The 19,620-nt window shown below is 38.2% G+C and overlaps 2 protein-coding genes across 3 annotated transcripts in view; both read left to right on the top strand.

Moving 5' to 3' along the window:
* Positions 1-8,013: 8,013 nt before the first annotated feature.
* Positions 8,014-19,620, top strand: part of LOC111327140 (lactadherin) — an 18,035-nt gene continuing 6,428 nt past the window's right edge. The window contains exons 1-3 of one of the 2 annotated variants that reach the window (XM_022931250.2): positions 16,567-16,700; positions 16,950-17,054; positions 18,774-18,801. In XM_022931250.2, coding sequence (XP_022786985.1) covers positions 16,983-17,054; positions 18,774-18,801 — 100 coding nt within the window. In that variant the 5' untranslated portion in view covers positions 16,567-16,700; positions 16,950-16,982. Of the gene's footprint in view, positions 8,101-16,566; positions 16,701-16,949; positions 17,055-18,773; positions 18,802-19,620 lie in introns of those variants that run through there. The other variant, XM_088730511.1, reaches the window with a different exon arrangement.
* On the top strand, positions 10,363-16,289 carry LOC111327132 (retinoschisin-like). Its single transcript, XM_022931241.2, has 6 exons — positions 10,363-10,585; positions 11,070-11,401; positions 12,492-12,630; positions 13,792-13,899; positions 14,971-15,207; positions 16,082-16,289. The coding sequence occupies exons 1-6, from the start codon at positions 10,555-10,557 to the stop codon at positions 16,108-16,110; spliced, it is 876 nt and encodes a 291-aa protein (XP_022786976.2). The 5' UTR covers positions 10,363-10,554; the 3' UTR covers positions 16,111-16,289.

Raw genomic sequence — 19,620 nt, 5'->3', positions numbered from 1 at the left:
GTATAAACAAGTAAGCGATGACCGAAATTTCCACTAGGAACTGAATTTTGCGATTCTGTATTCAAACCACAGAACAATGAATAAAAGTTATAATTACTTAGGACATTACTTCCTGGCGACATTTCACCGGAAACAATTTTTTTTCACCTTTAAACTCTTGAGAGCGACTAGCTTTTAATTAATTCTTTACAGTATCACCCTTGTATCTAAAGCAAAGGCTATGACATTGATGAAAATGGTCAGCAATTTATGAAGCTCCTAATTAATAAACAAATTCTCCTTATCGGCGTTATTGGAAATGTTTAGAGAGCGTTTAGAGATTATGCATACCGACGTTGAGGTCAGCAAGAGGAACTTTTTTCGCAAATCCAGACAATCCGTTCAGTTCAAAAATTTTAATATGAGGAAAATTTTCATACTGCACGTCACTGCGATGCAACACATTTTTCAGTGAGGAAATAATCGTCCGAATACTCGAATATTACAAACACATTTTAAAGTTCTCTTTCTAAGCTGCTAAAATAACCCTAGGCTAAGTGCCCCAATGTAAAGTCTCCATAGAAGAATTCTTATTTGGATGCATTGTTGGGTGAATTTTCCGCAAAATTTTCTGATTTAGGTTTGAGTATTCAGCTATCATTGTGAGAAATGGATCCTTTCATCACTCATCTGTATTCTTCAGTTGAGGGGAAAATGGGCGTGCGCTAAAATATTTAAATTAATATCGATCAATGCATGGCATCATATATGGATTCATCAACAACACAATAGTAAGGGTGTCAACCTTCACAGTGCACAACCGCAAAAATCACCGCAGCTGGACTGTTTGAATTAGGCATTATTTGACCTTACTCGTGAAATGGCAAGTTTACTTTTGCAAAGGCCAACTGTGGTAGGTAAGAAATACGAAAGAAAAAAAAATACGAAAGAAGGAGGAAATCGTCTTTCATCATTATCAAAGTGGACGCATTTGGAAGAGACATCGTGTGAGTATGGCTTCTGTTGCCTCCTGTTTAACCATAGTTAACTATGGTTTAACACAAGAAAAATTAGCAGACTTAATTTCAGTGAATTATCATAACAAAGTACAACAAAGAACGGTAATTAAGTTTCTATTTCATATTTGATATTAGACCATCCTCAACAAGTTCATTAGACGAGTTTTTTCCCAATAGTTCGCAATGATTTTCGCCCTTTGCTGAGTAGTGATGGCTATCCGAAAAGCCTTACAATTTTTAAAAGAATTGAAATCTAGCAAGTAGACTAAGAAATATAATTAGCTGGTTTTCCTACTCCTTGATGGAGAAGAATTTTCTTATCGGAATGACTGTCACGATCATTTCACTTCTCTTGAGACGATTTTATTCCGAGATACACCATCCTAAAATCTTTTTTTTCTGGCTGCAAAAACAAAAGAACAAAGATAAAACAAAAAGACAAACATAGAAACCAAAACAAAACAGACGGTGCTACTTGCGCCACAAAATTTATTTGTTTCAGTCTTTCACTGGTAGAGAAGGTTGTGGCAAGTACTTACTGCTGATAAGATTCGAGTTAAGATTAAAACCAGCGATCAGTTAAGAACTTACAAATTTTAGCTGGAAACTTGGCTTGAATGAAAATGATTAATAGGAAACTATTGTCTTTAATTTCCATTGTCAGCCACACTTTCGTCGTCTGGGCCATTCAATAGAAAAAACTCAGAATCTGATTTTTTTTTTAGTCAACGTTCAAAATCTTGTGTCCTTTACAAAACCGTTAGACAGAGCTATTAAAAAAATGATGAATTTTTTTTTACTGATTTGATAAGCTCTCATGGAAATAACCATTGAAGAAAAGACTATAAAGCTATGAAACTTGACTCATATTCACTTCTCTTGAGCCTTAGACAACTACCAAACAAAAGGTAAGTGACCGTTTAGTTCAAATGATCCATGGATCATTTCATGGTTGTGCTCTAACATCAGTCGTTGGTAACAAAAATGTGGTACCCGTGAATTCTCCAATATAAACTTTGACTGTACGATACAAATATTTTGCTTTCTTGTCGACGCAAATAGGGACAATGACAACTAAGCTGAGGAAAAAAACAGTTTCTCTAGATTGTTCTTAACGTTTGAATCCAAAGCATTGGCCGTAACTGTCTTTGAATCACATTGTAACCTAATTTAAAAATAGCTTAGTATAGCAAGGAATTATTTGCTGTTTAGTTGTTCGGGCAACTGAACTGAATCCCAAACTGGAGACTCTTTGCCCCACCTTCATGAATGAATGATGAACGCAGAACTTTTTCCTTGATTTTAATCAGGAGTATCTTGCAGATTCCTTGCATACGGGCTCGGTCGTAACCATGACAAGTGTCAGGATCTGGAACATGTTCATGCTGATTGTGGGAACAGTGATGAATGCAGCAAATACTCTGGTACCGATATTTGCTTTCTCAAATATCCTATAAAAAGTTCTCTGTTCTCGTTCGAAGCGTCGAAATTTGATGGAATTTTTTTTGTCCCTTCCCTATTCTTTTTTTGCTTGAAGAAGGCAGTTATATAATAATAATATATAATATATATCTATTTCTATAGCGCATTTCCATGGAATGCTCTAATGCGCTTTACAACACTGTGCAGGGGACTTTTCCAGACTGCCGGCGGCAGTTTACAATAAATAAAGAAGAAATTTTACAGAGCCAGGAGAAACTACAGGCAAGGTGAGATATGCACTGGGGCTTAGGGGCCCATCCAGCTAGAACGTATCCCTGTTCCTGGAATGTCAGTTAAGCGAAATGAATTATTGTCATCACTCCCGTATTGGATGCTAAACCATCGGTAGGGTCCTATGGTATCTTGACGGTACCCAACTATAATCCAGGGTGAAAAGAGGCCCTATGAGGGTAAAGTGTCTTGCTCTAGAACAGTCACAAAGACCAAGCCAAGCTATAACCAGGACATCTCAACGTGGAGTCCACCGTACTTACTGTTGGGCAACTGCACCTCTCAAAAACATCTACTGAAAAAATGTAAGTACTAAATCCACTGCAAGCCTTTCTTGTGGCACTTCTCAACAGAAAAAAAAAGAAAACGCGTTACTTTGTCTCAACGTTTGTCTCCATGAAAATTTATCCACAACAGATAGTTTTTTTTTTAGACGGAACAGGGCACTATAAGTTGTAGCTGAACTAGCAGACTTGACTTTGACCTGGTGTATCAAGTTTTTAATGGCCTCAAATGCTTATTAATTTTATGCAGTAGTTTGCGGGAAACAAGGACCAGGACACCATCGTTTATCACAAATTAAACAAGGCCATTATTGCACATTTTATACGATTTGTTCCCATGGCCTGGTCTGGACATGTTTCCATGCGAGTGGAACCTTATGGTTGTCCAGGTACGAATCGATCTCAGTTTGTTGCAATTTAACTTACAGTAAGTCCTAAGGATCCTCCCGTACTCGCGAATGCGCGAGTAGGGACGGAAAATGTGCACGGTTCTGCAAAATAAGGGTAGAGAGGGAAAAAGGAATAAAACGGGGAAGTAGTAATTAAATGATAATCTTAAAGACTGACTCAGTCATGGCTTACTGACCCCGTTGTATTTGATTCAAATAACATGACGTCGAGCAAGCAGTTTTCCCACTAGCCCTCCCGCTCTGTCGATAATTAACAGTTAATCACTAATTAAGTAAAGGTAAAACGTAGTAGATAGTAAAAGTAGATAGTAGTGGACTCCACATTGATTCAGGAGTCGAAGGAGATCCAAGGGGAAAAGGCAATGTAGGTTCATCATGAATTTCCTCAAATTTAAAAAAATCCCTTGATTTTAATTAAAAAACTGATAATGTATGATAAAATTATATGATTATGATAGCAATGACGATGACGATGATGATGATAACGACGATGACGATGACGATGATGAAGACGAATAATAATAAGAGGATTTTAATGGAGGGAAGGGGTCACGTTGAGGGTTAAAAATAAGCTCTTTATGTCTCTTGCTCGCTTGCCTATAACCAAGTGTTTTACACTGTGCATAGCTAGGGGTGAGCTCGGTTTGCTGGGAGAATTAAACGGACAACCTTTACTTTGCCGTAATTTGGCCACTTAGTTGAGTGGCCTTTTATTTTTAATATCAAATCAAGTTACAGTAAAACCGGAAATAGAAACCTAATCCCAGCAAAGGTGAGGGCAAACACCTATCGAAAGAGAACTCGACGTACCTATGAGAATGTTCGAAAACAAAGGGAGGGTTAAGAGGGTGGGAAAATGTTTGCCCTGGTAAATGTCATTTTTAACGGTTGACGATTAAATTTTCGGTTATTCGACGGTTGACGGTTAAGCTTTTGGAATGTCGTTTATAAAACGGACTAAATACACATATTTGGCTGCAATTTTTCATTATGACGCGTTTGTAAAGAACTGTTAATTTATAACACCTTTCATTAAAAAATTACTAAAATATTACGGCACCGGAAGTGTTTCCACACCGGAAGTCAGTTCTGTCGCTAACTAGTTTTACTCGCGATTGGAAGTGAAAGGACTTACATAAATGTATTTTTGGGATTTATCAAAACTTTTTTTTACAAACGACAGAACTTGAACCAAATTAAGGCAATTTTTTAGTTCTTAGTTAAGGATATCTGAGAAATTTGACGGCTAACACTGGCTTGCTTATTTGACGGTTGACGGTAATAATATTGCGTTTTTGACGGTTGACGGTTAATATTTTAGCTATTTGACAGTTGACGGTTAACCCCATTGAGACTCTCTAATAACAGTGATAATCATCACGACGATACATGGCGATGACGGTACTGAATATGACGATGACTCTAGCGATGGCAGTGACGATGAGTGTTACAATAAATGTCATTGATAACGATGAGGATGACGATGACTTAGGGAACGGATGAAAATAATCGCTGTGGTTAGGTGTCGGTCATGGAAAGTACGACATCTACTTTTTCAAAGGGTGAGAAATTTTTTATAATAAATAAATGTCTTTTTGAGCCCACAAATACGTGACATAAACACACGTAAGTTTTAATGAATTGTTTTTAATTCGTTTCAGAGTTCAAAGAAAGCCATGTTCAACGCTTGATACCAGGCCTCAGTGCGACTTTTGAGGAGAAATGGGTCGTCACACAGACATTTCTTTCATCTTACCTAAAACTGCTTTGATTTTTTTTCTTCTCAGAAGAACTTGCGATTCTGTTTTGCAGTTAGATTGATAGATGAGGAATGTATCATAAAGGAGTTGACCACGTGAACCTAAACCAACTTGCATTAAAGTCAGGTGGCTCAAGATCCTTCATAGCATCACACTGTAATCGCCAAGCCACTTGTCCAAATCCAGTTGAAGCCCCATCAACCCTTGTCTCAGGCTTTCAAATCCCGTTCCTCAGCCCGTAATCATTTCAAATCGTAGGCCCCAACCTAATTCTGGAATTTCCATTTAACTACGTTGTATCTAATCAAGGGAATATCCCATAGATCTGTCAAAACGATAACTATTGACCAAATATCGCCAAGTTTTTAATCGAATGCAAGGAAATAAAAGCTTTAGTCAGCAACGACTACCGTAAGGTAATTTTCTTGTTATATCAACTGAGTTGATAGATATAAATTGGCCACCGTGAGAGGCCGCACACTGCCACATGTTAACATTTACTTCCCTAAATAAAGGCATTTTAGAAAGTTGAAAACCTCAAGAATAAAAACACATCTTTCTCGTGGCTCTCTCAATCCCACGGAGTATCAACGAATGTTTTTCATTCAACTAATTTATTCTTCAGCTTTGCGCGTTGCCATGGCCCCATCAATAACGCAGTTCTACTATTCTTTTTCTTGACCACAAACAAACCACAATTACTCTACTAGCTCTGAAGAGGGGCGAAAGCTCGACACGTCAGCATTACAAACTCTTAACGGTGGCTTACTTCCATTACTAACTTAGTTAAACTACCCCCCTCCCCTCTGCGCCAACACTTCAGTTTCTTTAGAAACTTTTCCCCTTTATCCACCCGGAAAACATCTCTTTTGAGTAATGAATAATAACCCTAATGGCTCCTTTATTCGTAGGTGCAATATTGACGAACTTTGCCCCCCCCACTCCCCCCCCTCGGTATAGCGAAATGGTTGACCTTGTCTAACCTCTTCCCAGGGTCATCCTCTGGGGAGAGAAAAGGTTTCTAAATCACTCGCCTCTGGCTCGTGTTTCACAAAGTTTTCTCATGGAGGTATTAGGTGGATTTAAGCGTGGCCAACTAAACCTACCCCTGTCCCCTTTCCCTTGCGATCAATAATGGCCCTTCCCGCCGGTGATCAATCATAATTAAGTAAGCAAAACAAGTTGTGTTATATTGTAAGCCGGAGCAGTACAATCAGTTTTGCAGCTATTTAGTAGGTCAGTATTGTAAATACTGTTACGCTTTAAAAGTATTGCATTTTCAGTTTCTGTTTTGTGGTGTTTACTTTTCCTCTGTTAGTTTTATGATTGTTTAGTTATTTTACCATTTAATTGTAAACGATGTTAGAAACCATGGTGAGTAATGTGTATAGTATAATTTTTGTGACGTAAGAATCAATTAGTTCTGTAAAGGGTCTATAACTACCAAGAATGTTTCTAGTCAATAATGCTGACATTTTTCAATTGTACAGAACGGCCAGATAGATATATATCGCAGTGGGAATATCAGAATGTTTTCGAATAATAAGAATAAATGAAATGTTTAAGAAAACAAAATATATAATATTTTGAGAATTTAGCTTCAATCTTCTGCGAAATTAATGTTTCTGGGGGACGGGAAAGCTTTGCAGGCGCTTTCTATTTGAAAAAAAAACTTTAATTTTTGTGCGGCCTCCCCAGCTGAAAAAAGGTAAAGATAAAGGAAATATTCAATATGAGTTAGTTTTTATTCATTTTGTTTGCGAAAAAAACTTATTCCTCTTGATAGAGAACACTCATTACTTCTACCACATACAAATGCAAATGTACTGTTGGTTCACAATATCACCATGGGATAAAAAGGGTGCTAATGACTGTAAACGATGATTCCATTTTACTTTCTTCCACAAATGTACCAAAGCAATGGAAAAGAAAGAAGTATTTGTTTACGTTATCAACACGCCTTATTCAAAATTATCCTACTGCAAGAGAACTGGTTCAACAAAGCTAATGATACTGAATCTATACTTCTTTGTTATATTCGAGAAAACAATTGCTATAAATTTGTAATCACATGGCTTTACTCACATGTATTTCTCTCTCGGCCAAGGTAACTTCAAGTTCCAGAGAAAAGGTTAGTGTTCTTCAATTTTAAAGTCATTTTAAATCATTGCGCATTTTCGGGTCCGATTTCAAGTTGTCGTTGCGAAAGATAACTACATCCTGTTATCCTTAGATGGCTAGGTATTAGCGGAGTTCTCTTTTGAATGTTTTCACGGACTGAGACAAAGGCGAGGTCCATCAAAACGGAAAAAAAGAACGAGGCTAATGTTTGGCCATCTTGACCGAACAAGCTTAGTAGTGTACTGAAGGAGTTACCAAATAGCAAAATGATCAACGTTTTATTTTAGGAAACAAAACCTGTTTATTTCGAGAGATTGCAGAGAAAACCGACTTTTCTTGTAGTACAATAATCCTACAAGAGTCGTTTATATTTTCTTTGTTTTGACTGTCTTCTGAAGCTTTTTGTGACTCTATCGCCAACGTCGTCTAAAAATTACGAACTTTTTACGTATGTCTGCTTGCTCCAGATAATTTTCTTTCTTGCGCGGGATCAAAGCGGCCATCCAAAGCGGGCAAGTCGGGCCCATCTCATCCGCTCTGGTACATAGATAGCGTAAATATTAGAAATTTCATTATCGCGATGTAAAGCGAAAATCGAGCCCACAAAAATGCAATTTATCAAAGATTCCTTTTGATATCTTATTTTTTTTAAGTTGTGGGTTTCGGCTGGTCACGGCTGTAATTGAATCGAGCATTTATTTCCCGGAAAACTTTGGTCCATTCGAGCTGATCGCGGGGAGAAATGAAAGACATCACTATATGGATCGTGTTGATGTCTGCTGTGGGAACAACGATGGATGCAGCATTTGTTCCGGTAACGATAAAAGTTTTTTTGGAAAGATTTCCGTATAACCCCATACCAATCAAAAACAAAGCCGAAGTCCCAAAGGAAATCTGTTGTTTTGCCACTGCCTTCCTTTATCCAAGAATTGAATGCATAATGAAGTATGGGGTTATACGGAAATCTTGTCTTTTTTTTTTTGCTCTTTAAATTTAAAAATCCGTCTTGTGTTCGAATCAACGCCCCGCCTAAGAGAGTTACACTGAGGTTAATCCCTAGCCGTAGAACGGTAAAAACGGTTGGCCGTTAGGCGTAAAATTGACAAATCTTCACAGTTTTTTTAATCTGCCGCTTTGATGGGCCAAAAATTCTGAGAGACAGAGTTAATATTCTCAAAAGGGATTTGGACTTCATTTATTCCACGCTCATGAACAAGTTTACTTATTTCTTTTCAAAGAAAGTTCTTTGATTTTGCTTTGGAAATTCGAATGTATAGTTAAAAAAATTTCCCTGCACACTGAGATGAAAAACAGGCTTTGAATTACAATTTTTTTTTTAGAAGATAGCACAAAACAAATAAAAAAGGTTTCAATAGACAAGAAAGGGCTATTTGCATACTTTAATTGTCCTGAAAAGGATGTGTAAGCGTTCATTAAGAGGATTGTCACACAGGAATAGTATACACTTGCTTCACACTTGTAAAAGGAATTTTTTCTCACCTCTTTTCCTCTGTTTACCATCAGAAAGGGATCCTTTCTATAGAACATTTGCAGAAATTTTGAAATGGCACAAAAAAAAAAAAAAGGATTTTTGCCTTCTGACTGATAACGACAGGAATTATGTCAGTTGTGTACAATTTATCATTATTTATCGACTCGGCCTGGTTACTCGAAAATGATTTCCAGATATGAGGGATAGTATTGTGCAAACAGCATTTTAGGCAGGATTTCCTTTCAATGTCATACTTCACTATAGAAAAAGTTATACGAGAAAAGAAACATGGCGAAAGCAATGTATTATCTTAAGGATAAGTGCTTTGTTGAAGATATGTAAAGCGTTGTAGAGAAATTTTTCCGTGTTTGCGTTGCAGCCATGAACTTTAAAAAAGGACGCGTTTCTACTGAATTTGTACTTTATAAATGATATTTTTTGTATTACAGGTAAAATTCAGCGCCACACAAGAAGACGGTAAGATCAAAACTGTTCTCAGCGGATCGTTTTAAGGATTTTTGGTCACTTCTAAAGTAGTTGATCAAGGGCTACCACGAGTAGAAGTTTATGCAACTAAGGTACCTAGGAATTGTGATATTAGTTGAAGATTTGGCGCAAGAATCGAGTTTAGGTCGAGTGCAATTCCTTTATATTAAAATTGCGTCTTTTTCGTGCACTCCATTATAAAAAACCGCTGACACCTGAGATGTCTGAAGCATTGACTCGGAGACTAAACAGTTTTATGAGAACTTTTGCAAAGTTTGAAGCGTGGATGACTTTTGTCATTTACCGCGTGCAATTAATAGTGTATCATTTCCAACACTTTGGGAGTCAAAGTTTTTGCAGCCGAGTGTGTGCTAAACAGAAGATATTTGCAATTGAGAGACTTATCACCGAGCCCTGTTTTAAGGCAGAGGTATTTAGGCATATCGAAAATGGCCAACGGCTAGATTCCGGTATGCCTTAGTGTTAGATTTCTCTTCTATTGCACCTAGAGTTTGAATCATCTTAATTAATCGAAAAACCAGGAAAATGTGAACAACCTCTTGGCCTTGAAAAGGGTAATGTTTCCAACGGACAGCTCAGTGCCTCTTCGGAATGGGACTGGAACCATGGTCCCAGACGTGCCAGACTTAATATTCAAAGAGAACGAAGCCGTGGCGCTTGGTCCTCTCGAAAAAATGACGGCAACCAGTGGCTCCAGATCGATCTCTTTGACGAAAATGCCAAAGTGACAGGCGTTGCCACACAGGGAAGGTCTGACTGGAACCAGTGGGTCACTAAGTACAGGATTCAGTACAGCAAGGATGGAAAATACTTTCAGTTCTACAAGGCGCAAGGACAATCTACGATCAAGGTAAATTAACTTGTAGAAGTACATCCAATATGATAGCCATGTTGCATGTAACTATTTGTTTTGCAGCTTGTCTCATAGCTATAAGATCTAGAGCAACCATTTCAGGGTTGCAATACTTGTTTCCGTTGCCATCTCGAGCACTGTGAGAACATTATCATGTCTACGGTGAACGGGTAGCCTTATTCCAGGTAAATAACGTCTTGTACACTGCGCCAAGATCTCACCATAGTCTATATCCAGCCCACTTAAATAGTCAGGCGTGATCTATAACGCAGGTTGACGCTTTTTATTTCCTATTGATTTCTCAGGAATTTACTGGTAACAAGGACAGAAACACCATAGTAAGGCATGACCTGAATCCACCAATCACAGCACGTTTTATCCGTTTTCGACCTGATAGTTGGGTTGGACACATTTCCATGAGGGCGGAACTCTATGGCTGCTTAGTCGGTAAGAAAATAACGTATTTCTTAAAAAAAACTTCTCCCTTTTGTTGATCTTTGCGTCTAAAGCGCGTGATCTGCTTGAACCCAGTTAAAAGTCAAGCGTACCTGGCGGAAAAGAGTTCATTATAGTTTGTTTAAGCCTTAGACGCCATCATTATTTGGAATAAAAAGTCCAAAGTAAAACAGCAAAATTACGACACAGTCGATGAAAGAAATTAAATCAGTTATAATGAGGTGAGATAAGGCCTCATCATGAGTTTTTGAGCTGACCTCTGAATGTGGATCAAACTTTGGCCAACTGCAGTTTCTACTGGAGATTGAGTGTCGACGATTTATGCAGTTCATGCATTGCAATTGATGTGACATCCATTGTTGGTACAACCATTTTGTGCATCCATTTGAAAAATACACGGAAATGCATCAAACCTCTCGTTTTTATACCCATTTGTACATCCATTCGTTCAAAAAATAATGATGATAAAATACAGGTGAGTGTCTCAAGCCCCTCGGCGTGCAAAGCGGTGAAATCTCTGACGAACAAATTTCTGCCTCTTCGGAATGGGACAGAAACTATGGCGCCAAACGCGGCCGACTTGAAATTAAGAAAGAAGGGTCGTTGCGAGGTGCTTGGTCTTCTCGGAGGAATGATCAAAACCAGTGGTTACAGATCGATCTTCGCACTCATTATACGAAGGTGACAGCCGTAGCCACACAAGGAAGAGATGACTGGCAGCAGTGGGTCACCAAGTACAGGTTGCAGTACAGTCATGATGGAGAGAACTTTGAATTCTATAAGGAGCCAGGGCAGACTACAATCAAGGTGAAGGAAATTGTAGATTATAATGATCATTTTGTCTACTCATTCATCAAGATTTAGGACGAGGCTATATGGCTTCTTAAACGACTTTTTTTTAACATCTTAAGTGATAATTCACAACAGTTTAGTTCTAAACTGTTGTGAATTAGCTTGGTAACCCTCTAACTCCCAGACGCGATGAACAAGAGACTTGTCTGTATAATATCCATACATTATCCAGCAAACAGGTAATGGGGGTACTTAAACTTACCAGGTGGTTGTTATCCTGCCCTAAATACAAATTCGCGTAGCTTATTGACAAGGAAACGTGTTGCAGCCGGAGGGGGGGAAGGGAGGAGAATTGACAATCAAATCTTGGAAGTTGACGGGCTAACAACTACATTCGCAGGAGTGGACTGTTGGCTAGTGTTGAATATTTACCGAGCCTCGAGGCGATGACGTAAACATCCACCGCTAGCCACAGACAAAGAGGTGAATAGTTGTTTTGGTGGATACTAAAACAGTAAAAAATACAACACAAATAGACGAAAGGAGCTCGTGAAATATTTATTCCTAGAACGATTACAAGATTTTTGGACACAAATCTCTCACAAGTTGCTCGGAGGTGAATAAACAAGAAGAATATTGCAAGTTTGAGCGGTAAATCATAGAACGCCTTAAACACAATCCGCTGTTTTAAGATATACTTATACAAGTTGGCCACAGTGAAGATTTTTTAAAGCTGACGTTTCAGAAACTAGCTCTTCATAGCAAATAATGGAATTGTGGATTGTTTGCAGTTCACTATTGGTAGAAACACGGTAACGTGAAGAAAAAGATCGAATAGATTTGTTGAATGAAAAAAATGATACTATTGGAATTAGTAGTGCCGATTTGAAAGATGAATTTTTTTTCTAGAGTTTTACAACTTTCCGAACTGGCCGCAGACTGACATATGCATATGTTCTCTGGACTGACTTGGGAGAAGGTGTCCACCAAATGGTCTCCGGATGTCTTTGACATTTCTTTCTACGTCAACAGTATCATGGGGTTTAATTCAAGTTCTATAAACAAAATTATTTAAAAATATATTTTCATTCATTACCTTTTTTAGGAGTTTACAGGAAACAAGGACCATCTCACCATTGTTTTTCACAAACTAAATCAGCCAATATTTGCGCGTTTTATCCGATTCCTTCCCCGGTCATGGCGTTCGCATATCTCCATGCGGATAGAAGTGTATGGTTGCCCAGGTACAAATTATCTAATTTTATTTGGTAGTTCTCTTAGTTTACTTGTGGGAGACGCGATTGGCTAATGGTTAGTGCACTGGTCCGGGTCGAAAAGCCCAGGTACCAGACCTGCCTGTGTCAATGTGTTACGCTTCACTCTATCACAGTGCTCCTCTCCGCCCAGAACTATAAATGGGTACCGGCGACTGGTGAATTGCTGGGGTGGGGGAGGGGAGGGGAGGGGAGGGGTAACCTTGCGTGCAATGAGGTAGTATCGATACGCCTAATCACATGATGCTAAGGAAACTGGGATAAACTCCCGCGGTGTGGGCCATTTGGCTCGAGTATAGAGTTGACCGTCATTTCAGTATTACCCCACACATTAACAAATGGTAAACACCACAGCGTACACTATTGAGTTATGGATGCACGCGGGAGGTTGCTAAGCACAAAAGAAGCGTTAGGGTCGCGCGAGGCGATAGCCAAGAGCGACTCTAGCTTCTTGAGTGCTTAGCAAACCTCCCAAGTGCATCCATAACTCAATAGTGTACACTGTGGCGTTTACTATTTGTTTTATAACATAACATAGATACATTGTAGCAAAAGTGTTTTTTTTTTTATTTAAGAAATCTTACATGACTAGAAAAAACAAGCGCATGCGGAAAACTAGTTTTTGCATTTGCTCACGTCAGCAGCATACACCCATGGGCAATTGCAAATGGTGGACGCCAAATCGACCAATCAGAGCGCGCGCTTCACTTTGGTTATGTTATAAAAAAAGGTTTTTAGGTGGATAAAGTATGGAGACATTTATACTGTGCCATAAAAAATACAGCCAATCAGAATACAGGAACGCTGTTGCATAGTCGACGATACGCCAAGCCTTTTCGTTGTGCTGCAAAATTTTCCCGTCAAAATTTTGAAGGCTATATCCTACATTTTTCATGCACCTGATCACAGAAATTTCATTTGAAATTCATTCAATGTATTCAGTGTTTTGATGTTTGATAAGTAAGGACTTTCCTTGAAATCACAAACTTAATTTCTATGGCGGCATGTGAAATTAAAGCAAGTAGGTAAACGCGGAAACACAAGTGACTCGTGGGACATTCTATGATATAACACCCGAAATCACTGCATAAAAAATATTTTAACGAACTTAACGAATGTTCTTTGCTCTAGCTCTGGTGGAAAACATGGACCAGGACGGAGATGGATTTGCCAGCCAAAGTGAAGTGAAAAGCTTTGGTTTAGAGTGGAGGGGTAGTGTGGAACAATTTGATCTGAACGGTAAGTGTGCATAAAACTTTCTATCTTTTGTTATGTTAAAGATCTTAAAATGAACGAAAATGAAAGTTTCTGAGAAAGATCGCCTATGGAATAGTTTTCTTAAGGTGGTCAGCGGGGATTCAATTTAGCACAATGATCCTTTCTTGTATGAACTAGAAAACATCCTACTGTTATCGATCGCCTCACGCAGGGGATGGGGGTAGGGGAAGAGATATTCCTTAAAACTAGCTAAATATGTTTTTACTGCCCTAAAGAGAGGTTTTTGCGCTTTGTAATTTTAGTTGGAGAATGGGTACATGAATTTTGACCATTTTGGTCTCGAATTAGATATGGTTTTAGGGGAACCGGGGAAAGTATAAACGCAATTTCAAAACGAATGAAATAATCGAGAAAGAAAGGTAAAAATCACAATAATACCTATGATGTACGATCCTCGCAGTAGATAGCGCTATTTATGCAATAGCGAAAATAAGACCTGAAAAAAATCAGGCCTGTATGGGACTCGAACCAGTGACCTCTGCGATACTAGTGCAGCGCTCTACCAATTGAGCTAACAAGCCAACTGGGAGCAGGCCGTTAAGTTGATTAGGTCAGCGGTTCGAGTCCCGTACAGGCCTGATTTTTTTCAGGTCTGATTTTCCCTATTGTGTAAATAGCGCTATCTACTGCGAGGATCGTACATCATACGTATCTAATACCGCAGTTCAACATATATGAACTTCATATATTCATTGTATCTCAATTACAATAATGAACAAAAATATATCATTTAAGCAGATTATTATGGCGGTGTAGTGATCAAATTTACCACCTCCCCTCCCGATAAGGCTCTGTATAATTTTTATGATCTTCCCTCATTGGCGTTAAAATGGCAGCCAATTGTTATAGTCCCCACTTGATACCCTATTGGCGACGACTGGTACCCCTCTGTCCCTTTTAGCTAAAAACTATTTGATCCCCATGCGAAAATCCTCCAACACCACCCCCCCGGGGATAAATAAAGACCAGTTCCTCTCGAGATCCACGTTCAAAAGCTAAGAAATTATTACTGTAGATTCTTTTTATTCACAGCTGATGGCAAACTTAGTCCGGAAGAGTCCAAAATCATGACTTCCAAAAGTGAATTTGATACGAAGCAAATCCTGTGTCATTTCGAAGCCACCGATACGAACAATGATTTATTCGTGACGGCTGGAGAGCTGAAGAAACGATTTGAATACTTGAAATACGACATCTCTCTCAATAGCGTCACAGAATTTATTAAGAAGGGAGACGTTGACGAACCGGATAATAAATTCAATTACAACGGTGAGGATAGAATTAATCATATCAATATCATAAATGAGGTGATAATACAGCTAGGTAGTGGACCGAATTAAACGATATCTGTTTGCAGAATCCATACTTAAATATATTGCTCACTGTCAAAACGAGACTCATTTTCCTGAGGGCCGAAAACACGTGAAGACGTACAAATTAAACAAAAGGGAACGTGGAGGGTCAAGGATGGGAAAGAGTGAAACCAAGAGAACTGAATAATGGGACATTACCTTTGTTCCATAATTTTCTCTTGGTGAAACGGATCGTGGATGATTATCTTGAAAGGTTTTGACGTACAAACTGTGACAGAGCGATAAAAATTTTAAATATCAGGACGAGTTCGACTGTAATTTGTTTTCAAGGTTTTGGCGAATGCCAGCTTAGGAGACCTCGTTGAGCTCTTTTGAAAAAGCATTACTTGCGACTATCGGTGGAGGATAAACCTGGTCAGATTAAAACCATAAAGCGGTTGGCGTTTCGTTATCGTATTACCAGGCGCCTCAAAATATTGATAATTATTGTTAATTTCTTTTCACCACTGACATGGGTCAAGTTCGTGGGCTCCCCCCTGTTTCACAGTGTAAGCTTTGGTACTCCTCGAGGAATTTATGTGCGCTCTATGATATGCGGTGGCCTCGAAACTCCTGGATTTTTAAGCAAGCTTGATTAATTTTTGATTGCATTGCCGCAGGATAGTAACAAAGCGGTACGTCACGTCATACTGTAGAAACCAGATTAAGTTCTACCGTACCATGCCCTATGAAAACAACTAGCGTAGTCCATCAATCTTTGGCTCTATATCTATTTCTTTAATCCTTTACCTGTAAACTTAGCTATCATAAATTTCCTTTTTTCATTTTAGAGTTCAGCTTGGCCATGTTTGGTGCTTAAGACCCAGATTATTGTATGAACAATCAACTACGGGAGAAGCATCGAGTCAAACAGGTCTACGAAACATAAGCAGCTCTGTTTTAGTTGTTCTTGGGAAAGTTTGACGTAATATGTTTTGGTCACATAGATTTCTAATTGTGGGATGTCTCAATAAAGGAATTAGTAAAATTACTCATTTAGTTCGTGTTTGATACTGTTCTTTACTGCGAAAAATACCATCAGTTAATTTTTCCTTTTCATGCATGAAGAACTGTCTGACGAGCTTTTCCACGTACAAATGTAAAGCGACCTTTAACTCTAGGTATCGCCCTGAGAAAAAAAGATGCTAATCAAACAATTATTCCCTTTGTCTCGCAGTTGTGCTAAAGCAATTGAAAAGAAAGAAGAATTTGTTTACTTTTAGAGAAGGCTTCATTCAAAGTCCTCCGATCCCAAGGGACCTTGTTTAACAGAGCCTTTTGTTTATGGTGACAATTTACTCTATTGTTCTACACGTATCAATATGCTATAAGATCGTTCTCACACGGCTCTAATCACATACATTTCTCTCGCGGCTAAGTTTACATCGTACTTCGAATTCCGAAGGAAAGGTGAGTGCTCTTTCATTCGAAAGTAATTTAAGAATCATTTTGCATTTTAAGTGGCCGTTACGAAGGCCACTTAGTTCCTTCCTGAGACATCGACTACGTCAATATTAGGAGTTTTATTTTAATTTCGCCGTATTAGCCACGGCGTAAACTTAAAACGAGCCAATAAGAGTGCAGTTTGACTTAGATTTATAGTAAAGATTTTGTGAAGTTGTGCCAATACTGGCCAGTAAATCAAGCATTTTTTCGCAGAAGTTTTTGATAGATTCGAGCTGAGTGGAGGAAATGATGGACATAGTGATATGGATCATGTTGATGTCTGTTCTGGGAACAACGATGGATGCAGCATTTGTCCCGGTAACGACAAATATTTTGCTTTAATTGCTAGGTTTTAAAAATTCACCTTCCCGTTGGAATCAATTCCCTATGTTAGAATACAGTCGAGATCACGCAAATAGTTTTTCCATTCTGCTGCTTTGCTGTGTTAACATTATTTAAAAAAGACCAGTGACAGCGAAAGTCGCATCTAGCGAATTCTCAACAGAGTTTCGGATCTTTATTTATTCCATGCTGCAGACAAAGTAAACTAAATTTCTTTTAAGAAAAAACTGTTTGATTTTGCTTTGAAAAGGTAACAGTGCAAATAACACTGTGTAGAATGTGAGCAACACGCTTTGATTTGCAAAATGTTTCTGTGCAAATAATGCAAAAATAGAATAAATAGATTTCAATAGACTATTAAGAGCTCCTTGCGGCAATCTGTTCTCTTAAATTGTCATGTAAATCATGTTTGAGTGTTTATTTAGCGGATTCATACAGGTATAGTATACACTTGATTTTCACCCTTGCAAGTAATTTATCTTAATTGGGTTATATTTTCTCGTCCACTCAAGATTTCTTTCTTTATCGCCGAATTAGGATCATTTTACATTGAGATCTGCAGGCATTTTCGTGTTTCTGAACGACCGCAAAACTCCCTTTGCATTGTTACTGATGACCACTTGAGTTTCGTCAATCATTTGCAATTCCTCCTTTTTCCTCGCAACAATTGTGCTCTTAAATTGTCACGTAAATCCTGTTTGAAGGTTTAGTTAGCGGACTATAATTAATGTAGAAATGGTAAACCCTTGTTTTCCACCTTGTTGGTAATTTATCTTGTTGGGTTATATTTTCTCTTCTTTCAAGATTTCTTTCTTTATGGCCGGATTAGGATCATTTACATTGAGATTTGCAAGCATTTTCGTATTTCTGAACGAGCACAAAAGCTCCCTTTGCAATATTACTAATAACCACTTGAGATTCGTCAGTCATTTGCAGTCCTCCTTTTTCCTTCCGGCAATTTGTACTCTTAATTGTCATTTGCAATTCCTCTTTTTTCCCTCGATTCGACTATGCTAGTCGGAAACTATTTCAAGATATAAGGGATAGTGTCGTACAAACAGCGTTTTTGGCAAGAGTACCATTCAGTGCTATGCTTAACCATGCAAACAGTTCTGATTAAAGTAAACAAAGCACAGGCGGCCCAAGCTCTCTTTGAGAACCACACAAGGAACACAATTTGCATATTTATAAGGATTTGTATGGGATTTTCTACAAGATATCCACAGAGATAGTTAAAAGTGAAAATATTAAACAAAGATGGCTTACCTTGTTCCATACGTGTGTTGTTTGCTCCTGATGTCGTTATTTTACCGATTTCACCTGATTTAAGCGCTTAAATCAAGTGAAATCGGTAAAATAACGACACCAGGAGCAAACAACACACGTATGGAACAAGGTAAGCCATTTTTATTTAATATTTTCACTTTTAACTATCTCTGTGGATATCTTGTAGAAAAATCCTTATAAATATGCAAATTGTGTTCCTTGTGTGGTTCTCAAAGAGAGCTTGGGCCGCCTGTGAACAAAGACGAAAACATAGGCAACCTTTAACACAAGAGCTTTGTTATTGAATAGGTGGGATTATTATGACGGAAATTTTTCCGCGTTCTTAACTGCCGGCTGTGAACTTTAAAAATAGAAAAGACCACATTTTAACATAACTTGTCGTTTATAATGAAATATTTTGTATTTCAGGTTAAATTCATTAATGAGCAAGATGAAGGTAATTACATAACTGCCCTCAATATATATCTCCAATATAATATAATTTTTCAGCCTTCTTTATTTAGCATCGTATAAGTAGTGAATGCCGGCTGAAGAAAGAACCAAATCAGTATTTTATTCTAGAGACGACGGTGGATCTAAACGAAAAACGGTGAGGCTAATCCGGTACATTTAAAATTTCATTTCATACCGTTACTTTTAAAGTTTGCTGATAAATTTTGGAATTGGACATTATGAGCCATAAAAGGAATTATCATCCAACTACACCTAGACGAATACAAATAACGCCATAGACGAGTACAAATATCACGCGGTATTTGTACTCGTCTATTGTGGTACCGGTTAAACAGGTTTTCTCGCATCGCGCAAGCGAAGAAGGATTGTAGTTACGAAAAAAAAACCAAATGGCGGACAATTTGAATCATATTTCCGACGACGAAGAGTCAGAATGGCTGGCAAATCTAGATCCAAGTTCATTAGATGAATCGAACGAAGAAAAACAGCTTGACGACCAGAAAATTTCTTCAAAATAGAAACAGCAGCACAACAACGTGCCAATTCCTTTCCTCTTCGCATACTTCTGTCACGCACTCCCCGTAAATAAACATCCGCGAGATTCGCCCGTACTGAAATAACAGTTTGGCGTGTTGGATAATAAATAACTTATTAAACGTTTTGTTGTAAAGTATCGCTGAGTAGTTTTACTCGTTATTTGTATTTTGACTCGAACGAGGAAAAACAGCTTGACGACCAGAACATTTCTTCAAAATAGAAACAGCAGCACAACAACGAAGAAAAACAGCCCTACGGCCTCGTC

This window comes from Stylophora pistillata, chromosome 8 (assembly GCF_964205215.1).
Source record: "Stylophora pistillata chromosome 8, jaStyPist1.2, whole genome shotgun sequence".
NCBI lineage: Eukaryota > Metazoa > Cnidaria > Anthozoa > Scleractinia > Pocilloporidae > Stylophora > Stylophora pistillata.
Note: the sequence above shows the minus strand (reverse complement) of the source record. Positions and strands in the feature narration are given on the sequence as shown.

What these genes read in the sequence shown, in the direction of transcription:
- LOC111327132 (XM_022931241.2), top strand. Translation starts at nt 10,555, where the DNA reads ATGAGGGCGGAACTCTATGGCTGCTTAGTCG. An exon ending in ACTCTATGGCTGCTTAGTCG is followed by an intron (nt 10,586 to 11,069) that starts GTAAGAAAATAA and finishes GATAAAATACAG; the next exon opens with GTGAGTGTCTCAAGCCCCTC. An exon ending in TAATAAATTCAATTACAACG is followed by an intron (nt 15,208 to 16,081) that starts GTGAGGATAGAA and finishes TTTTCATTTTAG; the next exon opens with AGTTCAGCTTGGCCATGTTT.